The sequence below is a fragment of the Phodopus roborovskii genome, unplaced genomic scaffold, assembly GCF_943737965.1.
Source record: "Phodopus roborovskii unplaced genomic scaffold, PHOROB, whole genome shotgun sequence".
In the NCBI taxonomy this organism is placed as follows: domain Eukaryota; kingdom Metazoa; phylum Chordata; class Mammalia; order Rodentia; family Cricetidae; genus Phodopus; species Phodopus roborovskii.
In genome coordinates this window covers 7,995,815-8,017,731 of record NW_026126636.1, presented here as the reverse complement: position 1 = coordinate 8,017,731, position 21,917 = coordinate 7,995,815, and the positions used below count along the sequence as shown (strand labels likewise).

At 53.3% G+C, this 21,917-nt stretch overlaps 2 protein-coding genes across 3 annotated transcripts; both read left to right on the top strand.

Annotated features, from left to right (window-relative positions):
• The first annotated feature begins 401 nt into the window (after positions 1-401).
• On the top strand, positions 402-4,806 carry B9d2 (B9 domain containing 2). 2 transcript variants are annotated; one of them, XM_051207370.1, is made up of 4 exons: positions 402-558; positions 961-1,052; positions 2,002-2,127; positions 4,239-4,806. In XM_051207370.1, exons 2-4 carry the CDS (start codon positions 965-967, stop codon positions 4,550-4,552), a joined length of 528 nt encoding a protein of 175 aa, XP_051063327.1. In that variant the 5' UTR covers positions 402-558; positions 961-964; the 3' UTR covers positions 4,553-4,806. The 2 variants fall into 2 exon arrangements, with proteins under 2 accessions (XP_051063327.1, XP_051063328.1); XM_051207371.1 differs by having other exon boundaries at positions 404-558; positions 791-1,052.
• Positions 4,807-5,240: 434 nt separating this feature from the next.
• On the top strand, positions 5,241-21,098 carry Tgfb1 (transforming growth factor beta 1). The gene is made up of 7 exons (XM_051207036.1): positions 5,241-6,479; positions 9,676-9,836; positions 11,754-11,871; positions 14,742-14,819; positions 14,946-15,093; positions 20,302-20,455; positions 20,796-21,098. The coding sequence occupies exons 1-7, from the start codon at positions 6,125-6,127 to the stop codon at positions 20,952-20,954; spliced, it is 1,173 nt and encodes a 390-aa protein (XP_051062993.1). The 5' UTR covers positions 5,241-6,124; the 3' UTR covers positions 20,955-21,098.
• Positions 21,099-21,917: the final 819 nt, after the last annotated feature.

The window sequence follows — 21,917 nt, the reverse complement described above, 5'->3', positions numbered from 1 at the left end:
TTCGAGGCCAGCCTGGTCTATAGAGCGAGTTCCAGGACAGCCAGCGCTACACAGAGAAACCTTGTCTCCAACCGCCCCCCCACACAACACACAAAAGAAAGCAAACAGCATCAATAGATTCACTTATTGTGTGAAGACGATGCAGAGAGGAAACAGTTGGCGCTCAAACTTCCTCAGCTGCAGTCTAGAAGGAGCTGCCTAGCCAAACCCCCACTCTGTGTGCACAGTCGCGGAAGCCAGACCGAGGCAGTTTTCCCAAAATGGACCGAGCGAAGGTGTCCATCACAACTACGCCCCGCCCCCAGGGGGCAGCTATAGCGCCAATCATCAGCGCGCAGGGCGGGCACCAGGGGAGGAGCCTGCTGTTGCCCCGAGCAACTGCTAGGGCACCGGAGGAGAGCACAGCTGCGGTTGTCCCCGGCACAGACCTCCCTCCGCCCGGAAGGGCCCGGGCGAGTCGCGAGACTAGCCTCGACGGCGCCCGCAAAGAGGAGGAGGCTAGGCCCGTGACCACCTTCCCCGCGGCAGCTTTCGTTCCTAACGGTCGAGTACGCGGAGGTAGGAATGACGCATGCGCTACGCCTAGGGGTGGGGCTAAACGCCCCTGCACCCGTGACGCATGCGCCTTTTGAAGCTGGGCTGATCTACCGCGAAGAGGCGGGGCCTTGCGCGTGTGGGCGGGGCCACGCCTCCAGGGGCGGGGCTTCCTAAGGGTCTGAGGCTCGGTGGTTTATCTGTGCAGGCTCCCCGCACCTCGGAGTATCTTCCCTGTTTTTCTTGGGCTTTGCAGGGGAGGTGGCTTGTGGCGGTGGTGAAGACCTCATTGTCAGCGGGTTGATGGAATTAGCTTGGGATCACAACACCGCTCTTTACTTGATGGACTTCAGTTTTTCCAGCCGTCCGATGGAAATAATAATGCACTTAGCTCACAGGGTTGTGATTGAATTTTTCCCATCCTAGAACCATGGCTGAAGTGCACGTGATCGGGCAGATCATAGGGGCCACCGGTTTCTCAGAAAGCAGCCTCTTCTGCAAGTGGGGCATCCACACAGGTACCCTCCCCAGGCCTGGTTCATCTCTCAACCAGTACCCAAGTCCCCTCCCCCGGCCTAAGTCCCCGCCTCCACTCTCCAGTGAGCTCCTGGCTGAGACCGATCCGTCTGCTTTTTTTTTTTTTTTTTTTTTTTTTTTTTTTTTTAAATCCTTTTTCTCAGGTTATCCCACTCTCTGAAAACCCAACCCCTAAGGATAGGGGGTCGCTAGGTGGAACACATGCACTCACTTCCAGCCCTCAGGCCAGTCTATAAGCTGGGTGTGATGTTGCCGGAATTAAAGCCGTGCACCACTACTGCCCAGACAAGCTAGGGAAAAGTAACTTGCCTAACTGAGGTTGCACAGATGAAGGAGATAAGATTAGGGGCTGGCGGTTGCAGCTTGTTGCTAGAGAGCTCTTGCCTAGCATATTCAGTGCCTTGGGTTCATCCCCAACAGTGCAAACTACACAATACGTTTGTGAATAGTACCGGGGTTTATTTATTTACTGGTTTCTGGGACAGGGTTTCTATGTGTAGCCCTGGCTGTCCTGGCAGCGTCTTACACTTTAGGACAGGCTGGTCTTGAACTCACCGAGATCCGCCTGCCTCTGCCTTCTGAGTTCAAGAATCAAAGGCGTGCGCCACCACTGCCCAGCGAATAGTGCCAAGATTTATGCTCTTTTGCGTGTTCTCTATCTCCCTCCAGTTTTCCTTTAGAGATGGGACCCACACTTTATTTAGCCGGCGCTGACCTGCAACTTAACAGGCAGCCCAGGGAAGCCTCCGACAAGCTCACTCCCAAGTGCTGGATTGCACGCGTACACTTCTGGTGCCACGATCTGAGTCCAGATGTTTGTAGAGTCCACACTGTGTAACTCCCCCCCCCAGAGGGAAACACGTCACGGGTGGGGTTCCCCTCCTGCGGGCGGCTACTCACCTACCCTTTATGTCCTGGTTCTCATTACAGGGGCTGCATGGAAGCTCTTGTCAGGTGTGCGGGAGGGCCAGACGCAGGTAGACACGCCTCAGATAGGGGATATGGCTTACTGGTCCCACCCCATTGACCTGCACTTTGCCACCAAAGGTCTCCAAGGTGGGTATAGGATGAGAGGGATGGAGCCATGGTTGTTCCTGCCCCTCATACTTTGTGAGCCCCTTTCCTGGCCCTCTAGAGAGGTGGATCTGAGGCCTGACCTGAGCAATAGCTAACCCTAGGCCCATGGAATGTGACAGAAGTTGCAGTGGAGGAGATATCAGGAAGTAGGGGTCAAGTGGGAGGGGGGCTGCCTTCCGGTAAAGGGCGACGAGGAGGCTGGGAGGGGTAAAGAGAGCTAGAAGGGGAGGAGAGGGGCAGGAAATGGGCCCGTTGCCTTTGCTCACAAGAGGAGAGGCCCTGCTCAAAGGGGAAGTGAGTGTACGAGGGAGGAGGGCATCGCATCAGCACAGCTTTTCTGGTTAAAGCGTGGCAGATTCTGGGAAACAGCCTGGGCATTTCAGCAATATCAGTACTGTTGACACTAGTCTATGCCTGTCCAGCTTGAGCAGGGACAAACCCAGTCAAGGCAGGACTCCATGTCCTGTCTTCAGGTGGAAGATAGATCAGTTTCCAGATGGGGTCCAGCACAGAGGCCGTGGGAACCCAGAAGTCTCTGGGTAGTCTCATGATCCGCTAGGGCAGAGGGCCTTTGGAGTGGACAAGAAGAGATGGATGGACCTGATTTTGCTTTTGAACACTCTCACTGACTTCTGGGCAGGTGATATGTTATAGGGCGAGGCAAAGAAATAAACCTTCATCTCTTCAGGCTTGGCCTTAGACTGGCTTCCCCGATTTCTTTCTCCTTAGTCCCCCATTCTGCTGGCCAGCAGGCCCTGTGGGCTCTAAAACCCCACTGAAATACACCCTAACTTCTATTTCTCACCCTCTTCCTGGCCTGTGCCCACTCTGTCTTCTCTTACCTGGACCATTCTTTCAAGCCTGGCCACAGGCTTTGCACCCCACGTGCAGCTAGTAGGGGCCTGGGAGGACTATGTCCTTTGTCTGTACAGAATCTTCTAGCTGTTCTCCTTTTATTCAGGATAAAAGCGGGAGTCTTCCCTGCTGTCACATGGTCCTGTGTAATCTGTCTGACCCCTCTGACCTTTCTCCCACTGGCCCCAGAGGCTGGCTCTGGCCTGAGGACTTTTGCATTGGCTGGGACCTCTTTTATCACCTAGGGGCCTGCTTGACCCACCCCCTTTAAGATTTGTGTATGTGTAGCCTCCTGATTGGTCGGTCTGCTTTTCAGATAGAGACCCTGAACATAGTCCAGGCTAGCCTGGACCCTCAGCATCTCAAGTATGCTGGAAGTTTACTCTTCCAGATAATGTCTTCCTAGATAGCCCTGGTTGTCCTAGAACTCATTATTTAGACCAGGCTAGCCTTGAACTTTCAGGAATCCTTTTGCTTTTACCTCCCAAGTGCTGGCATGACAACCATAGGCTGTGGTGCTAGGCGCCAAGTGTCACCTTCTTAGCAAAGTTTCCTTTACTCCCCCCTCTTCCCAAACTACATCTCCACCCCTCCCTCCCTGGCGTTATTTTCCTCCACAGCAGTTATCACCATCCGACATACCCTGTAATTTACTTATTTACTATGTTGGTTGTCTAGGATGTCAGCTGCACGGGGCAGGAATTTTTGTCTGCTGTGTTCATCACCGCTACCGTGTCCCCAGCTTCTAGAACAGGGCCCAACAGGGAGGGCTTAGGGTAGAGGGGGAGATGGGCTGAATCTCCAAGTGCTTTGACTGGCAGACTAGGAAGCTCGGCTGTGCTTTGAGGACACTAGAAATGCAATGAAGAGAGACGTGCTTTGCGCCGGGCAACGAGGCAGGTCCCTGAGGAGAGAGGCTGAGAGGGGCCTAAGTTGAGGTGCTGACCTGGGGGCTGGGAGGGCAGTAGGCTGTTCATACTCAAGAGGTTGGGCCTTACCGTGGCACAGGGGAGCCGCGGGACAGTTTTGAATAGAGGGTAATGTGAATTTATATAGAGCCCTGTGACTACCATGTGGGGTGGATGGGGGATGGGAACCCAGAGAGGAAATGTAGGCAATAATCAAAGGCAAAAGGACTGGGCTAAGGTCTCTGATGGTTTCTAGGAGATGGGAACCCAGGAGCACGTGACTACCTCCCTTCATCTCTCTTTTGTCTAACCCCTCTTGTCCTGCAGGTTGGCCTCGACTCCATCTCCAGGTGTGGTCCCAGGACAGCTTTGGCCGCTGCCAGCTTGCTGGCTATGGCTTTTGCCATGTGCCTAGCAGCCCAGGCACCCACCAGCTGGACTGCCCTACATGGAGGCCCCTGGGCAGTTGGCGGGAACAGCTGGCGCGGGCCTTCGTGGGTGGTGGGCCACAGCTGCTGCACGCGGACACCATCTACAGTGGGGCCGACCGCTATCGCCTGCACACGGCCGCGGGTGGCACGGTGCACCTTGCTATCGGCCTGCTGTTACGCCACTTTGATCGCTATGGTGTGGAGTGTTGAGGGACTTCACGGCCACCACGGCCACTAGTCACAGTATGGCACGGCGATCAAAAACATGGACTATGGATACTGCCAGTCTTGACCTCGGCCAAGTCAGGGCCTCTCTGTCCCACCTAGGACTGCAAGGCCAGGATCTTCCCTGAGGCCCATGCTCCACTGAATTACTGGCTAGTAAGTTTATGGGTTACAGGGACTCAAGAACTGGCTGTTGGGCTTGTGGGAGGCACTTAATAAAAGTTCGCTGTTTTCCTGGATATGGTGCCTCCTTGTACCTGCCGCGCAGCTCTCAGATGACCTGTCTCCTCGACAACTTCCTCCGTAGACCCAAAGCCTGTCCCAGCCTTTCACTTTCTCCATCCTAGGTCCCCACTTCCAATAGCATCTCTGGGACCCCAATTTCTCATGAAGGCCCCATTTTCCCATTGACCCTTCATCAACCCCCAAGGCTACGGGGGCTCTTTGGCCACCCGCTTTGGTAGCGCTCCGCCGCCAGGAGGCAGCACCCTGGAGGTGGGGCGGGGCCGGGGTGCCTGCCCCATCCCGCAGGGCTGAACGGACCCCCCTCGGAGCCCGCCCACGCTAGAAGTAGACGGTGGCCCCCCCATACCCTCCCCCTGGGGCTGCCCCCGCCCCGCGCGCGCTTCCTGGGTGGGGCCGGGGCGGCTTCAAAACCCCCGCCGCCCCAGCCGGTCCCCGCCGCCGCCGCCCTTCGCGCCCCAGGCCGTCCCCCTCCTCCTCCCGCCGCGGATCCTCCAGACAGCAAGGCCCCCGGCCGGGGCAGGGGGGGACGCCCCTTCGGGGCACCCCCGGCTCTGAGCCGTCCGCAGAGCCGGTCTCAGCCTGAGCCGGCAAAGGAGCAGGCGAGGAGTCGTCCGAGGCCCCAGAATCTGAGTGGAGCCGCCGCCGCCGCCACTGCGGGAAGGAGGGGGAGGAGAGGTGGGAGGAGGGACGAGCTGGTTGGGAGAAGAGGAAAAAAAAGTTTTGAGACTTTTCCGCTGCTACTGTGAGCCGGAGTCGCGGGGACCGCTTGGCGCTGCGCTGTCCCGCAGAGAGGCAGGACCTAGGAACTCCAGACCTCCCTGCTCACCGTCGTAGACGCTCGCTCGCTGCACGGCGTTCCTCAGACGCCCCCATTCCGGACCAGCCCTTGGGAGCCGCAAGCCCCGCCTCCCGCGAAGACTTCACCCCAAAGCTGGGGCGCACCCCTTGCACGCCGCCCTCCCCCCAGCCTGCCTCCGGAGTCCCCCGCATCCCAGGACCCTCTCTCCCCTGGGAGGCCGATCTCCCTCAGACCTACTGGCAGTAGCTCCCCTATTTAAGAACACCCACTTTTTGGCCCCAGAGAACGCTCATCTCGATTTTTGCCCCCGGTGGCATACCGAGACATCCTGTGTCAGAGCCCCGCCGCGACTCCTGCTGCTTTCTCCCTCAACCTCAAATTATTCAGGACTCTCTCCTACCTTTCCTTGGGAGACCCCCCCCCCCACAAAGCCCTGCAGGGGCGGGGCCTCCGCATCCCACCTTTGCCCGGGGATCGCGCTCTCCGCATTGCCGCGGGGCGCCGCCTCTCCCATGCCGCCCTCGGGGCTGCGGCTGCTGCCGCTTCTGCTCCCGCTCCCTTGGCTTCTAGTGCTGACTCCCGGGAGGCCAGCCGTGGGACTCTCCACCTGCAAGACCATCGACATGGAGCTGGTGAAGCGGAAGCGCATCGAAGCCATCCGTGGCCAGATCCTGTCCAAACTACGGCTCGCCAGTCCCCCGAGCCAGGGGGAGGTGCCGCCCGGCCCGCTGCCCGAGGCCGTGCTCGCTTTGTACAACAGCACCCGCGACCGGGTAGCAGGCGAGAGTGCAGACCCGGAGCCTGAGCCCGAGGCGGACTACTACGCCAAAGAGGTCACCCGCGTGCTAATGGTGGACCGCAGCAACCGTGAGCTCCGAGGGGCCGGGGAGCCGGGAGGGAGCCCGCAGGGAGCCCGCAGGGGGCGCCGGAGTGCAGGGGTCACTGGGAGGAAATTATCAGCAGAGGAAACTGGCTGGAGGGACTCCTGGGGGCGCCGGGAACGAGTGTGTGGATATCCCTACTAAGGTGTCTGGTCTTGGAGGGGAAGAGAGACAGCCAGAGTGAACCTCTTCTAGTGGACAGCAAGATCGTGGGGGAGAGTCCCCTCGGCATTTGGCAGATTTTGTTGCTTTAAAATTCCACCCACGGTGCTTAAAAATGCAGGGCTCATTGGGTACCCTTTGCAGAAAGGTAGAGCCCGGCCCAAGAGAATGGAAGACACTCAGCATTTGGGAAAGGATGGGGCAGCTTGTAGAGCTGACGCTAGATCGGATCGTGAGATGGAGAGAAGAGACTCAAGGACAGGAAAACTAGGGGACGAGAACCCTAGAACTGCCAGATAAACTCAAGTGGGCTCACTTCCAGAAAGTGCTAGGAGCACGCTGGATAGGGCATCTGTGGAGTCACCCACCGTGGGGCTGCAAGTGATAAATTAACTGAAAAAGGAAAGGGCAGCAAAGTTGAGAAAAGGAAGCTAAAGAAGAGGAGCGGAGAGGGTGCGGAAAACGAGCCCGGAGGTGTTTTGCTTAGGGACGTAAAAGAGCGCGCGAGCGGGCGGGCGGAGCCCAGTAGAGGAAGCGAGCGAGTCCCTAAGAAATCTAGAATACTGGGTCATTGGAAAGGAGTTATAAAAGAGGGGAGACCGGCGTGGGAAGAAGGTGGCCCCGCGGGGCGGGCGGAGCAGGGATACCGTGCCATGCATGCGTGAGTGGTGAGCGCTACTCGGCCTGGACGGGGTAGGGAGTGGCTGAGCCCCAGGACTCGAGCCCTAGGGGAGCGGCTAGCGGCAGGGGGAGAGCCAGTCTATAAAACACAAGTGAGAAAACTGAGTCAGTAAGGGCGAGGAAGCCCCACGTGGGTGCCACGCGCGTGGGGAGGAGCCTGCGCTTCCTGAGGGGGTAAGAGGACCCCACAGAGCTGGACCCTGGCAGGCTGTACCCCAGAGTCCCAGTTCCTCCTAGGGGACCTGGGGAAAACCCAGCGTCCGGCCGCCTCGCCCTCCTCCCTTCCCTTTCCTTCCCGTGCCCGGGATGGGGGAGGCGGGGATCGCGCGCGGAGTCTGGGGCGAGACGAGGCAGGTCCGGGTCCCGCCCTCCTCACCCCAGCAGTGGGCGGGGACTCGCGGCCCCGCCCTGTCGGCACCCACCCGGGACTCAGGCACCTTGCATGACCTGGGAGCTTTAGGGGTCAGTGGTCCCTCCAGGTTGCACATTGCCGTACCCAGTTGTGGATCTAGCCTAATGACACCCTCCCTGGCCACTACCTAATGTGACCCTTTGGAAGAAGGCCTTCCCTCTCTCTTGAGACTGTATTTCTTCTCAAACGCATTTATCTCTTCCGGCGTTTGCCTCCCCATTTCCGTGTCTTCCCTCCCTCGTACCTACTCATCTCTGTGTCACTGCACCTTCCTCTGTGACACCCATAATCCTTCCTGCCTCCTATCTCTCCCCTCTCTGTTACCCCAGCTAAGATGCTACCTCTTCCTTTGAGGTTTGCTGAGAAACAACTGGACCAAGATAGGGCTCTTAGAAAAAAAGGAGGCACAAGGAAGAGGCGTTTTCTGCCCTTCATCGATGTCTGGGACATCATCTCATTTCCACTGCAGGAAGCCAAAGGAAGTTGCCCTAGTTGATGAAAGAATTCAGGATCTCACCCCTTTATTCCTCCAACCCAAACACCTCTAGCCTAGGAAGCCCTCGAGTGAATGGGGCTCCCATCATTCAGTCATTCTTACCTAGAAATGCACTTCGCTGCTAACTGGCCCGGAACTGGGCTAAAGGAGGAAATAACCTATACTAGGACGTTGATGATGCACCGATAATACAAACATCACACTGACCAGGAAGTAGCAGAGTTTAGGGATTAAGATCACAGTCTGCCTGGCATAGTGGTCCATGGCTGTAATTCGAGCACCAGGGAGGTAGATTACTTCAAGAGCATCCTTGGATACACAGTGAGTTTAAGGATAGCCTAAGCTATGTGATGCTGTCTCTAGAAACAAAGTAATCAAACAAAATTAATCCCTGGAGCCAGGTGGCTTGCATCTTCTCATGTTGTGAAGTGTCAATATCACCTTTGTAAAGTGTTTTAAGTGACATCTTTACCCCTCACTGTATTCCTCTCACACCCTCTTTAAAAAAAAAAAAAACAGCAACAACAGAAAACAGGGTCTCAGTATATACACACAGGCTAGCCCCCCTCCCCCAAAGATCTTCCTGACTCGGCGTCCTAAGTACCCGTTGCAGACTTGCACTGGCTGACACGCATGTTACTGGTGTGTGTGTCACATCGTCGGGTTTTCTCCTGAGTCTCATCTGCTCCAGTGTTTCTCTATAAAGATCAACGGGACACAGCAGTAGAGCACTTTATAGGACTCATCACAAAGGGGCTGGGGGCGTGGTTCAGCTGTTGAGCTGCTGCTTAGAACCTGCCAGTTGAGGAGCTGTGGGTGTGGCTCAGTGCAGGAGCACCCAAGGCCAGGCAGCTGAGACTCCCTAATCCCCCAAATTATGCCCGTGTCCCTTACTCTACAACTTTGTTTTGTTTGGTTTGAGACTCACAGTCTCTTGTAGCCTGGGTGGGAGGGCCTTGGCCGCTGAATGCTTGAAGGAAACTTGACAGGTGATGCTCCATGGGATGGGGTGAGTAGCGCTAGCGGAGAGGAAGCAAACCCAGACAAGGAAAACGCTCCCTGCAACCCGAGGTTAGCTGGCCAAACCCACCAGTGGGGGCTGGCGGGATTGCTCAGTGGGTAAGAGCACTGGCTTCTCCAGAGGGTAGCCAGAGCCCACATGGCAGTTCACAGCCATCTGTAAGTCCAGTTCTACGGGGTTTTATACCCTCTTCTGGCTTCCACAGGCAGCAAGCGTGCATGTTGTACACAGAAAACACACCTATTCGCAAAATACAACTAAAAGTTAAAAAAGAAAAAAGTACCAAGTGTACCACCGACCTGGGCTCTCAGGGTCAGGGTTCACCTCCCGGGCTCGGAAGTGGGGTGCACCTGTTCCCCCTGTCCTTGGCACATACCTGATGCCTTTTCTGTCTGCTCCTCCCCTCCTAGCAATCTATGATAAAACCAAAGACATCCCACACAGTGTCTATATGTTCTTCAATACGTCAGACATTCGGGAAGCAGTGCCTGAACCCCCATTGCTGTCCCGGGCAGAGCTGCGTCTGCAGAGATTCAAGTCAAATGTAGAACAACACGTGGAACTCTACCAGGTGAGGCTTGGAACCTGAGAGGTGGGGCACGGACCAACAGTGCAGAGGTGTGGTCACGTGGCCCAGTTTGAAGGCTACAGTCTACGTAGCTGAATTTGGGGGGCTGATCTCTTAAAAATGCAGAAAGAGCCAAGAGATGGATATCTGTGTTTGTATACTTGCCTAGAATCCCCCAGTGAGGGGCTGGGGTGTGGCTCAGTGGTAGAGCCCCTGCCTAGAATCCCCCAGTGAGGGGCTGGGGTGTGGCTCAGTGGTAGAGCCCCTGCCTAGAATCCCCCAGTGAGGGGCTGGGGGTGTGGCTCAGTGGTGGAGCCCCTGCCTAGAATCCCCCAGTGAGGGGCTGGGGGTGTGAGCTCAGTGGTAGAGCCCCTGCCTAGAATCCCCCAGTGAGGGGCTGGTTGGTATGGCTCATGGTAGTAGACTGATTGCCCAGCATGAGTAAAGTATTAGGTTCTGTCCTCAGCACAGAAAAAAAAAAAATTAAGAGTGAGGAAGGAAAGGAAGTTGGAGTCATTAGGAGCATACACTTGCAGTCCCAGCACTTGGGGATGGAGGCAGGAGATCAGGAGTGTGAGGCCAGCCTGGGTCACAGGACACCTTGTCTGGAGGAGAAACTTGAAGTGGAAGGACTGTAGAGATGAATTCAGAGCTTTTGTAGCTTTTGCAGAGGACCCAGGCTCAATTCACAGCAGTGTGGTGACTCAACCATTAACTTCAGTTCCGGGGACCTGATCGCCTCTCTGGCACACACAGGGTGTGCATACATACAAGGACACAAAACCCTCATGCACATAAAATAAAAACAAATTTGTCTAAGATCCGACACCTTCACACAGGCAGACAGGCAGGCAAAACACCAATGCACATAAAATAAAATTAATGAAAATAATGTTCAGGTCTACATAGTGTGTTCTGGGCCAAACAAGGCTACCTGAGCTTGTCATCAAAAATACTTTTTTTATTTGTTTGTTTTTGTTTGTTTGTTTGTTTTTTTATTGAGCTGTATTGAGCTGTTGTCCCAGCTTCTCAGGATGCCAGGGCAGAAAGATCTCTTGACCCTAAACATTCACGTCCAGCTTAGAATAGTAAGACCTTGTTGCTAACCGAGAAATGAAGCATTTCAATGCCTTTGTAGTCTCTTAGTCAGCAGTCGCTGTTCTGGACTTCAAAAATAACTTTTATTGTTGTTAATTGTTTTTTGAGATGGGGTTTCTCTGTGTAGCCCTTGCTGTCCTAGAACTCATTCTGTAGACCAGACTGGCCTCGAGCTCAAAGATCTGCCTGCCTCTGCCTACTGAGTGCTTGGATTAAGGGCATGTGCCACCACTGTCCTGCCAAAAATAACGTCTTTAAGCCTGGGTGTGGTGGCGCACACCTTGAATCTCAGAACGCGGGAGGCTGGTCTACATAGTTTGCTCTAGAACAGCTAGGGTTACATAGAGAGAGTAGACCTTAAAAGAAAATTCACGGTTGGAAAGACCGTTCTGTACATGCACAGGCAACAATAATTACAAAGTAATAAACTAAACAAATAAATGAGAAAATTGCCACTGTCCCAAAGGCAGAGTGTCAGAAAATGCTGAATCATCTGCACAGTCATATAAGCAACTCAGCAACAACCACTTGCATTATGGGCCATCCCAGCTGCCATGGCAGAGCATTCCACCGTGGAAGAAACCGAGGTCCGGAAAGAGAAAGGCGTATCCATGGCTCCCAAGACTGCAGCCTGGGTTGTCTTTCCGCCATCTGCTTTCTGCTCTTGGGGGTGGATTCTTCAGGGCCGTCAGTGTGATGTGTCCCAAGCCAGTGTCTGAGGGTTGTTTGGAAGCCATCGTGTGGGGACAGGCGGCATGGGGTTGCAATCGGGTGTCTGGGGCAGGATACCCATTCCTCTCTGCTTTGTTTGTTTCCATTCAGAAATACAGCAATAATTCCTGGCGTTACCTTGGTAACCGACTGCTGCACCCCATCGATACGCCTGAGTGGTTGTCTTTTGATGTTACTTCGGTGGTACGGCAGTGGCTGAACCAAGGAGGTGAGGTTGCCTGTAGACGTGCCCACCTCCAGTGGGGTCATCACCGCGACTAACACCCACCACCACTGCCTCATACATCTGATACTGGTGTCAAGAAGTACTGTAAAAAGTACTCCACACCCGTGGATCGATCGGTGAACTCTGCCAGGTGACGCTAGGGACACGGCAGTTAGCCAAACAGCTCGTGTCCTTGCCTTCAGCAGAGCTTGTGGTCCTTTGGATATAATTGCAGGAAGAACTGACTTCCATCCAGTTAGGTGGTGGTGACTCAGAGTGGAGAGGGCTGGAGTTGAGTACTCAGGAGGTGCCTGACTGTCTGTGTTCAAGGAGGGCTTCCTGGAGGAAGGGGGGGGCGGGCTGTGAGGTAATGCCCATGAGATGAGATGAGATGAGAAAAGCAACCGGGAAAAAGAGATACAAGAAGTTGAAGATGAAAGTTTCTGCCCCAACAGGCCCTGCTGCCCTTCAGCCCCAAATGAGCACACAGAGACATATTAATTATAAAACTGTTGGCCGATGTCTCAAAGCTTCTTACTGGCTAGCTCTTTCTTAATTATTAACCCATTTCTATTAATCTGTGTATTTTCACATGGTCTTATCTTCCTGGAGAATGCCTGGACCTGTTACTCCTTTGGTGGCTACATGGCGTCTCTTCCAGGTGCCTCTCTGCTCCCCAGCATCCTCCTCGTCTCCTAGCCCTGCCTATCTATCTTCCTGCCTCTACTGGCCAATCAGTGTGTTATTCATCAACCAATAAGAGAAAAATATATACAGGAGAACATCCCTCATCACCCTGTAGCAAGGCTTTGTGGCCAGGGAGGGCCTGATATATCCATCTGTCCAGGAGGGGATGGTCTTTCTCTGTTTCTCTGTCCACAGTACTAACTTGTGTCTGTCCTTACATTCATTCAGTCAATGCCACGGGTTTCTGTGGTGAGTGATCTTGTGCTGGACCCTATAGGGGCCATACATTCATAAGGTCCACAGGGTCTTTCCAGACATTAGTAAGGTCTGATGTCCTTTGATGAGGAAGACCAGAGGGGAGCTGTCCATGGAGGGGGCAAGGCTTGGGAAGCTCAAGGTGCCGTAGAAACCCAGGAAAGTTTAGGAACTGGGAGGACTTCCTGGACAAGAGTGGGCGTGGGAAGACTCGTGGGGTGTTGTCATTTAGCCTGATGGGTGGTGGGTTGGGCAGGTTGGTATCAGGAAGAATGGACAGAGGCAGAGAAGGGTCTCTTCTCTCTCTGTTGATGCAGGGTCTGAAGCGTCCACTGCAGGGCCTGGGATACAGTAGGAGCCTGAAAGTATCACTTATGTGTTCACTCAGGAGACATCTCCCAAGCTGGGCGGTGGGGGCGCACGCCTTTAATACCAGCACTCGGGAGGCAGAGGCAGGAGGATCTCTTGAGTTCGAGGCCAGTCTGGTCTACAGAGTGAGTTCCAGGACAGCTAAGGCTACACTGGAAAATTCTGTCTCAGGGAAAAGAAAGAAAGAAGCATCTCCCTTGGTCAGTGAGATGGCTCGGCAGGTAAAGGTGCCTGCTTCCAATCTTTACAGCCTGAGTTCCATCCCCAGGACCCATATGGTAGAAGGAGAGAACCAAACTCCTATGAGTTGACCTCTGACCTCCACACACACACTGACGCATGTGCACCCCCCCACACACACACAATAAATAAATAAAATGGAAAAATTGGCCAAATGAGCAATTACCGTCTATTAGTGCAGGGTAGGAAAGCTCTGATTAGGTTTACGCTGTGCCTTTTCATATGGCCCCCTATGTGGTCTTGGCCGTCACTTAGTATGATTTCATTTCCTGGCTTATAAAACTGAGGTGTTTGAGGATTAAAGAACATTACACAGAGTTTAGAGCTGGGCCTGGCACCTGCATTAGGTCTAGATTTTTGCTGTACCAACACTGCTCCTGGCCCTGGGCTCTTGGACCACAGTGGATGCTTATTTTATGAGTGAGGAGGAGGCTTCGCAGGGCACAAAAAATACAGGGACCCATGACAACATGCATGGTGATGTACAAGCCTACTAAGCCATGCACTTGGGAGGCAGACTGAAGAGGACCAGGAGTCCAAGATCACTCTCAGCCACATAGAGAGTTTGAGAATTAGAGGCCAGCCTGGGCTACATGAAACCTTCTCTCAAAAGAAAAAGGGCTGGAGAGTTGGTTCAGTGGGCAAGAGCTTTTTTTTTTTTTTTTCAGTTTGTCTTTGTGTTTGAGATAGGGTTTCTATGTGTAGCTCTGGCTGGAGCCTGAGAGCCTTCGTTCTAATCCCTGGCATCCATGCATGTGCCCGTAAACCAGTAAACCCAGCATCGTTGGGGGTGGAGTGTATGTGTAGAGACAGGCAGCTCTGTGGCCAGCTAGCCTGGACAAAGGAGCAGGTTCAAGTTCAGAGATCTATCTGAAGGTAATAAGGGGGAAGGCAACTGAGGGAGACACCCAACACTCAGCTCTGGCCTCTGCATGTACCACGCAATTCTCAATTTCCATTAATATGTGCTCTCTGTATCACATATGTATGCCTATATCTCTGTCTGTCTGTCTGCCTGCCTGCCTGTCTATCTGAACCCTCCTCTGTGTGTTGTTCTACTTTGAACAATGAAAGATGGAACTAGTCAAGCAGAAGCTGGCCGTGGAGAAAGTGAAGGGTTGTCACAGTGTGAGAGGGTTGTCTCTTTCAGAGCCTCCCCGAGGGGTTGATGTTTGCGCTGAGTCCTGAATGAGGCCGAGAAGGGGCCAGCAAGAGTGAGGGGTGTGTGGGGTGACAGGAAGGAGCCCCTGGGACTGGCAGCTTCCGGCCTCCTCCCTCAAGCCCTGTGAGTCATAACCTCAGATTCCTCTCCTCTCCCACAGATGGGATACAGGGCTTTCGCTTTAGCGCTCACTGCTCTTGTGACAGCAAAGACAACGTACTCCATGTGGAAATCAACGGTGAGCCTGATGCCTGGCGTGGTCTCTGCGTGTGCATGCGTGCTGAGGTCTCATTTGCTGCTTGCTCACCCATGCATCCCTCTAAGTGAGTGCCTGTCTTTCACCCCAACATCCAAACCCAAACAGGGATCAGTCCCAAACGTCGAGGTGACCTGGGCACCATTCATGACATGAACAGACCCTTCCTGCTCCTCATGGCCACCCCGCTGGAGAGGGCCCAGCACCTGCACAGCTCAAGGCATCGCAGAGCCCTGGATACCAACTACTGCTTCAGGTGAACACCCCCTGCCTTCCTCTGCGGCTGCGCAGCAGGCCTGGGGCTCAGCTGCGGGCTGTGAACTGATGTACCACCATTGATGCATGGCTGGTGCTCTTAGCCTGGAGGGCTTGGGGACCACTTCTGGGGGCAACTGAGAGTCCTGGAATATGGGGTGTTTTCCTGCTGGAGTGTTAGGATCAGAGAAGTCAGGAAGGCTGTTACAAGAATTCTTACAAGTCTGAGTTGGAAGGTCGTCTTGTTGGATTACGTTCTGGCTAGCTAGATTCCTGCCATATTGGGATTCTAATGGGAGAAGAATTCAGTGTGAGCATTTGGGTTCACGGTCAGAAGGTGCCCTGCGTGGGGTGCCTGAGCAGACTGTGCTCTTTGGTGTTGGCCGATGCCAAGTGGTGAATACTGGGCTCAGAATGGCGGGATCTGCTAAGGGGCTGTGAGCACCGAGGCTGGAGGTACCGACAGCCAGAGTGGGAGTGGTCAGCGCACTGGATCTTGCTGTGTTTCCGTCTGAGGGAGTTGGGAGGTGAAATTCTGGAGATGTAGACTTACACACCGGAGTGCTGGAAAACAGTATTGAGATAGGGGACTCTAAGGAGTCAAGGCAGTCACAAGTAGGAAAGTGGCTTCTAGAGTGTCCAGGATGGCAAGCAGTTTTTGTTTTTAAATTATATCTGTGTGTGTGTGCATGTGCGTGCGTGCGTGTGCGTGTGTGTGTGTGTGCGCGCGCGCGCGCACGCGTGCATGCAAATGTGGGGGGCATCCATGTCACATGACATGTCTTGGGGAGTCTGTTCTCTCCTTCCACCATGTGTCTTGGACGTAGAAGTCAGTTGTGAGGATTGGCAGCAAGCGCCTTTACCCACCGAGCCCTCTTATAGCCCTGCTTTGTTCTGTTTTGTTCGACACAGGGTTTTGCTGTGTATTCCAGGCTGGCTTCAAATTCACTTCTCTAGCCCAGGCTGGCTTGAATTCCCTGGCCTGGGGTTACAGGTGTATATAACCACCCGGTTCCAGAATGGGGGACCTCATACCACGCCTCAACACTGCAGATGTGAGAAGGTTGAAATGCTAGATCCTAGGGGGTTTGAGATTCAGGGTTGGAGTGTTGGGAGCAATGAGCCCGCTTGTTCCTTCTGTTCTCCCACGCTGGAGAGCAAACCTAGGAAATCATGGAAATCACCCCCTCTCTATACACATGTGTATATGCATGTACTCGTACATACACAGATGTTGCAAGAGTCTAAACATGTATGACTGTGTATATTTACACATACACAAAATATGTTTGTTTTGGCTACGCCTGTCGTATATGTGGGCTCTGGAAATGCAAGCTCAATTTTTCATGTTCCCATAGCAAGCACTTTACTCACAGCTGTGACAACCCAAGATAACGCATGGAAGAATACGGTGCCATGCAGGAAGGCTTGCCAGACAGAGCGACCATCATCTGGTGGGGACTGTAGCTCCCACTCCTGTGTTTCCCTGAAATGGGACAGTTGAATATTAAGCCGCACCACAGGGATGCTTTCAGCAGAATACAGCTGCTGGGAAACCTTGTAGTTTCTTCAACAAATTCAGTACAAGAAGGATGGGGTGGGGGGGGATATAGTCAACAGCACTGGAAGGGAGAAGGGGGTAGAGAGGTAGGAAGAGAAGGGGGGAGGAAAAGAAAGATGTGTGGGACATTTCGGGAACTATGAACTCTGAGTAGTATTTGATTTTAGTAAGTTGCTATTAAATTCTTACCTAGAATTTTATTATTGGTGGTGCTTTAAAGGTTTCTGAGGAAGGAACCCAGCACCTTACACATGGCAGTGAAGCACTCTACCACTGAGCCACGCCCCAGCCCCTCACTGGGGGATTCTAGGCAGGGGCTCTACCACTGAGCCACGCCCCCAGCCCCTCACTGGGGGATTCTAGGCAGGGGCTCTGCCACTGAGCCACGCCCCCAGCCCCTCACTGGGGGATTCTAGGCAGGGGCTCTACCACTGAGCTATATTGATTTGTAGTTTTGGCTTATGTTTACATTTTAAAATACTTTTCACTTTCTTAGAGAAAGTGAACTTTTCTACAAAAACCAAATAAACAAATCAAAACAATACAGGGGCAAAAAGGAAGTAGGTGGAGCGGAATTAGCCACAAGTTGGCAACTGTTGACACAATTGTGAGGATGTAAACTAGTTAAGAATCCATAATTCAGCCAGGTGGTGATGGCACAGGCCTTTAAGGTATATCCGCGGATGCTTTATTTTTCATGGTTTGAAACAAGGTCTCGTTCTGTCTGGCTCGACCTTCCTGCATACACCAGGCTGATTGGGAACTTGGAGCAGGTGCTCTCCTCTCAGCTTGTTTACTGCTGGGACTACAGGTGTGCACAGCCATGCCTGCCTAGTTCACACACTCTTTTTCAGTGTGCTGGATTTTAGTGGGGTTTTTGTTGTTTGTTTGTTTCCCGAGATGGGTTTTCTCTGTGTAGTCTTGGCTGTCCTGGAAGTCTCTCTGTAGACCAGGCCAGCTTTGAACTCACAGAGATCCGCCTGCCTCTACCTGTGGAGTGCTGGGATTAAAGGCATGCACCACCACTGTCTGGCCAAATTTTAGTTTTTGTTTATTTTTTTATTATTTTATTTTACATGTGTGGATGTTTTTGTCTGTATGCATGTGTGTTCACTGCATGCATACATTCATGGTGCCTACAGGGGTCAGAAGAGGATGTCAGATCCTGGATTTATAGATGGTTGTGAGCCTCCAGGTGGGAGCTAGGAATTGAACCCAGGTCGTCTACAATAACAGCGAGTGCATTTAATCCCTGAGCCGTCTCATAGTCCCTTGCCCACATTTTAGAGTTATTTTGGAGGTGTTGTGAAGATGAACCTGCATTTTTCCTTCTTTGAGTTACTTTATCCTGATTCTAAAAATAATCACCAGCTACTACTGGGAATTTGGAAAAAATCTGGAAAGCCATCACACCACGGGGTATAAAAACCCACTGTCAGCATTTTTATACATGCCCTGGCAGCCTCTTTATTTGTAGTGGAATTTGAACTACACCTGCATCGTTACATCCGTGATTCTGGTACTTGGCATGGACACAGATGCTAAAGCATTCTTTTTGGTCCAGTCTGGGCTACTTGAGGTCTGAGCCAGCCTAGGCCACATGACAAGGCCTTGTTTTAATTATCCTCCCTCCTTTGGAGGTCATGCAGAGTGAGGTGGTAATTGCCTGTAATCCCAGCAGTTGGGATACTAAGGCAGGATTTATCAGGAGTTCAAGGCTAGCCTGGGCTACATAACAAAACTCAGTCTGAAAATGAAAGACTGACCAGCAGTCAGGAGCAGAGGCAGGTGCATCTCTGGAGATTGAGGCCAGCTTGGTCTACAGAGTGAGTTCCAGGTCAGCCAGTGCTGCCCAGAGAAACCCTGTCTTGGGGGTAAAGAATTAAAAAAAGATTGGGGACTATTTAATGTTCCCATTCTGATTAAGATTGTTTTACAGTGGGAATTGCAGATGTAGACAGAAGCAACACCGGTGATACAACCCTCTCAGCGTTCAGAATTATCAGAGTGATTGCCCCACTCCAAATCTGGACAGTCTGGGGCTGGAGAGATGACTCAGCAGTTAAAAGCACTGGCTGCTCTTCCAGAGGTCCCAGGTTCAGCACCCCACATGGTCACTTACCAGGACAACCATCTATAACTCCACATCCTGGGGACTTGATTCCCCCTTCTGGCCTCCTTGGGCATTGCACACACATGGTGCACATAAAACTTACGTAGGCACACAAATAAAAATGAATATATAAATCTTTAACATATAGAAAAAGCTGAGCGTGGTGGCACACACCTTTAATCTCTGGTGAGGCAGAGGCAGGCACATCCTTGAGTTTGAGGCTAGGCTGGTCTTCAGAACAAGTTCTGGGACAGCCAGACTACATAGGAACCCTATCTCAAAGAAAGAACAACGCCAAAAGCCATACAGAGATCCACATTTTCTTATAACAGTTTTAACATTAAATTTCCAGGGTGAAATTTAACAGTTGTTTCAATGGGTGGTGATGAGCCAGCCCAATGAGAGAGGGTGGTGTTGATTTGCATAATGGATACTCACTGAGCATCTGTTGGTATGCCAGGCACTGTTTCAGGAACTAAGGCTCCCTGGGTCATAGACAGTTGAGCCAAGGTAGATAAACACACTTGTGTATATTCATTTATTTATCTGTTTTGAGGCAGGGCCTCACAATGTCACTTGCTTTAGTTGGCCTGGAACTCTCTCCGAGAGATCCCTGCCTCTCCTGCCTCTATGCTTGGATTAAAGGCATACACCATCATGCATGGGTTACTTTTACATTGCACATGCATGCGATGGTGCACACAAGGAGGGCAGAGGATGACTTTGTGGAGAGCCTATTCTCTCCCTCCATGTGTATGTGGGTTTAGGGAATCACACTCGGGTCATGAGGTTTTCATGGCTGGCTTCTTTATCTGGCAGCCCTGAGCCAAACTTAAATGAAGTCAAGGAAGAGGCCAGAGTGGGCATCTGTGGGAAGAGCAAGTCAGGCATACCTGTACAAAGGCCCTGATGTAGGACCGATTGCATCTGGCGTTTTGAGACACAGTCTCACATAGCCCACACTAACCTCAAAGTCACTGTGTCTCCGTGGAGCAAGTGTGTGTCCGTGTGTCTGGCTAGGACTGTGTCTGGGGGCTAGAGAGGAAGCCTGTGTGGCTGTGGGTGAGAGACTGGGCTGAAGGAAGCCAGAGCCGGTCACCTCGGGCTCGCCGTGATGACTTAGGCATTTGCTGTAACTGGGGCGGAGGAGCTGTGGCAAAGCGGCCTCTGAAGGCAGCAGTCTGTTTGGTTTGTGCCACCGGGCATCACAGGGCTTCGAAAAGTAGTGGTTCAGTAAACATTTGTTCAAATAGAACGTGCCAGCACACATGGGCCCTGGGATTACTCTTCTGTGTTCCATGTGTGGATATGACATGATTTGTTCTGTCCCATGAAGCCTCGTGGCTGCTCACGGGGCTTCTCTGTGCTGGTTGCAAGCCCTGCAGATCAGTAATAAAGTCGGGGCGGGCTTCAGCAGCAGCCTGGGTGGTTGCTCTCGGTGTTACTGTTATCACGGGAGCCCTGGGTGCCACACACAGACAGGAGGAGGCAGCATGGCTGTCCCAGCTCCTGACCTGCATTCCTCCTGCCCACAGCTCCACGGAGAAGAACTGCTGTGTTCGACAGCTGTACATTGACTTCCGGAAGGACCTGGGCTGGAAGTGGATCCACGAGCCCAAGGGCTACCATGCCAACTTCTGTCTGGGGCCCTGTCCCTACATTTGGAGCCTGGACACACAGTACAGTAAGGTGGGTCTGGCTCACGGGATGGAACAAAGGCTAGGGTTGGGTGGGAGGGAGAGAGGTTGGACCAGTGCAGAGTCAGTGGGATAGGGTGAAAGGGAAGCAGACAGACAGAAATAGGGAGATGCAGAGATGGGGACAGATGACAGAGGAACATAGAGATGGAGCAACGGGAAGAGAGAGATGGGAGAGACAGAGATAGAGTGACTAGGAGAGATAGGGAGTAGAGAGGTGGAAGTTGGGGAGAGACAGAGATGGGAAGACTCAGATAAGACACGTGGAAATGTAGAGATACTGGTGGGGAATTGAGTCCGTGGACCCTGGCGTGACCATGGCCCACCTGCAGGTCCTTGCCCTCTACAACCAACACAACCCGGGTGCTTCGGCGTCACCGTGCTGTGTGCCTCAGGCGTTGGAGCCGCTGCCCATAGTGTACTACGTGGGTCGCAAGCCCAAGGTGGAGCAGCTGTCCAACATGATCGTGCGCTCCTGCAAGTGCAGCTGAGGCCCCGCCCCGCCCCGCCCCTCCCGGCAGGCCCGGCCCCGCCCCCCGCCCCGCCCGCAGTGCCCGGGGCTGTATTTAAGGACACCTGCACCCTCCCCCCCAAGCCCACCTTGGGGGAGGAACCACATTAAAGGTGAGAGAGGACTGGTGGTCTCGTGTCATTGGGCGCCGGATTGCGTCTCACCTTGTGCCATCCTGTGCTGCCGCCTCCAGTTGTTAACTGAGCCTGCTTTGGAAACACCAGGGTTCTAGAGGGCAATGCCCCGGCGCCAAAACCTTACTAGACTCGGGGATCAAGCTCCTTTGACGCTGATCACAGTGCCTCCCTCCGCTAAGACAATCCCGGAGAGCCTGAGTTCCTGCAACTGTCTGGGATGAGGATGGAGAAGAGTTTAAAATGCTGGTTCAGCGAGTTGTGGTGGCCCTCGTGATGAGTCAGTCCCAGCGCTCAGAGAGGCAGAGGCAGGGGGATCTCTGAGTTTGAGGCTGGACAGGGCCGTACGGTGAGACGCTGTCTCAAGCAGCAAACAAAATACTGTCTCAAGGTGGTGTGCGCGTGGTGCCAGCATTGGGAAGGCAAGAGGGTAAGGAGCCCAGGCTTATGGAGACCAGCCTGGGCTGTCGGACTGTGTGTCTCAAAACAGAAATCAGTGGGTGGTGGTATGGGCGACTGGGTGGTGGGGTGCAAAGCAGCTTTGTGGGGAGGGAGAGCTACGGGGAGGAAGTGGCATTTTGAGACTTGAAGGAAGTTTAGGGGAAGCATGGGGGGGCATTCTTGGAAGACCGGAAGTGTCAATGACAACCACCCACCGTGGGGTATGCCACCCAGTCTGCAAAGAGACCGATGTGACTGGGAGAGGTCAGGGAAGGGTGTTAGGCACCGAGTCAGATCTGAGCCAGTGGAAGCCAGGGAGGGACAACCCTCCTACACGGCAGGTGTGTGTGTGACCCCCCAGGCTCACA

Bases quoted from the DNA above. Each gene is read 5' to 3' on its own strand.
- Tgfb1 (XM_051207036.1), top strand. From the start codon at position 6,125: ATGCCGCCCTCGGGGCTGCGGCTGCTGCCGCTTCTGCTCCCGCTCCCT. The intron at 11,872-14,741 runs GTGAGGTTGCCT...CCTCTCCCACAG, and splicing joins GCAGTGGCTGAACCAAGGAG to ATGGGATACAGGGCTTTCGC. The intron at 14,820-14,945 runs GTGAGCCTGATG...AAACCCAAACAG, and splicing joins ACTCCATGTGGAAATCAACG to GGATCAGTCCCAAACGTCGA.
- B9d2 (XM_051207370.1), top strand. From the start codon at position 965: ATGGCTGAAGTGCACGTGATCGGGCAGATCATAGGGGCCACCGGTTTC. The intron at 1,053-2,001 runs GTACCCTCCCCA...TTCTCATTACAG, and splicing joins CAAGTGGGGCATCCACACAG to GGGCTGCATGGAAGCTCTTG. The intron at 2,128-4,238 runs GTGGGTATAGGA...CTTGTCCTGCAG, and splicing joins TGCCACCAAAGGTCTCCAAG to GTTGGCCTCGACTCCATCTC.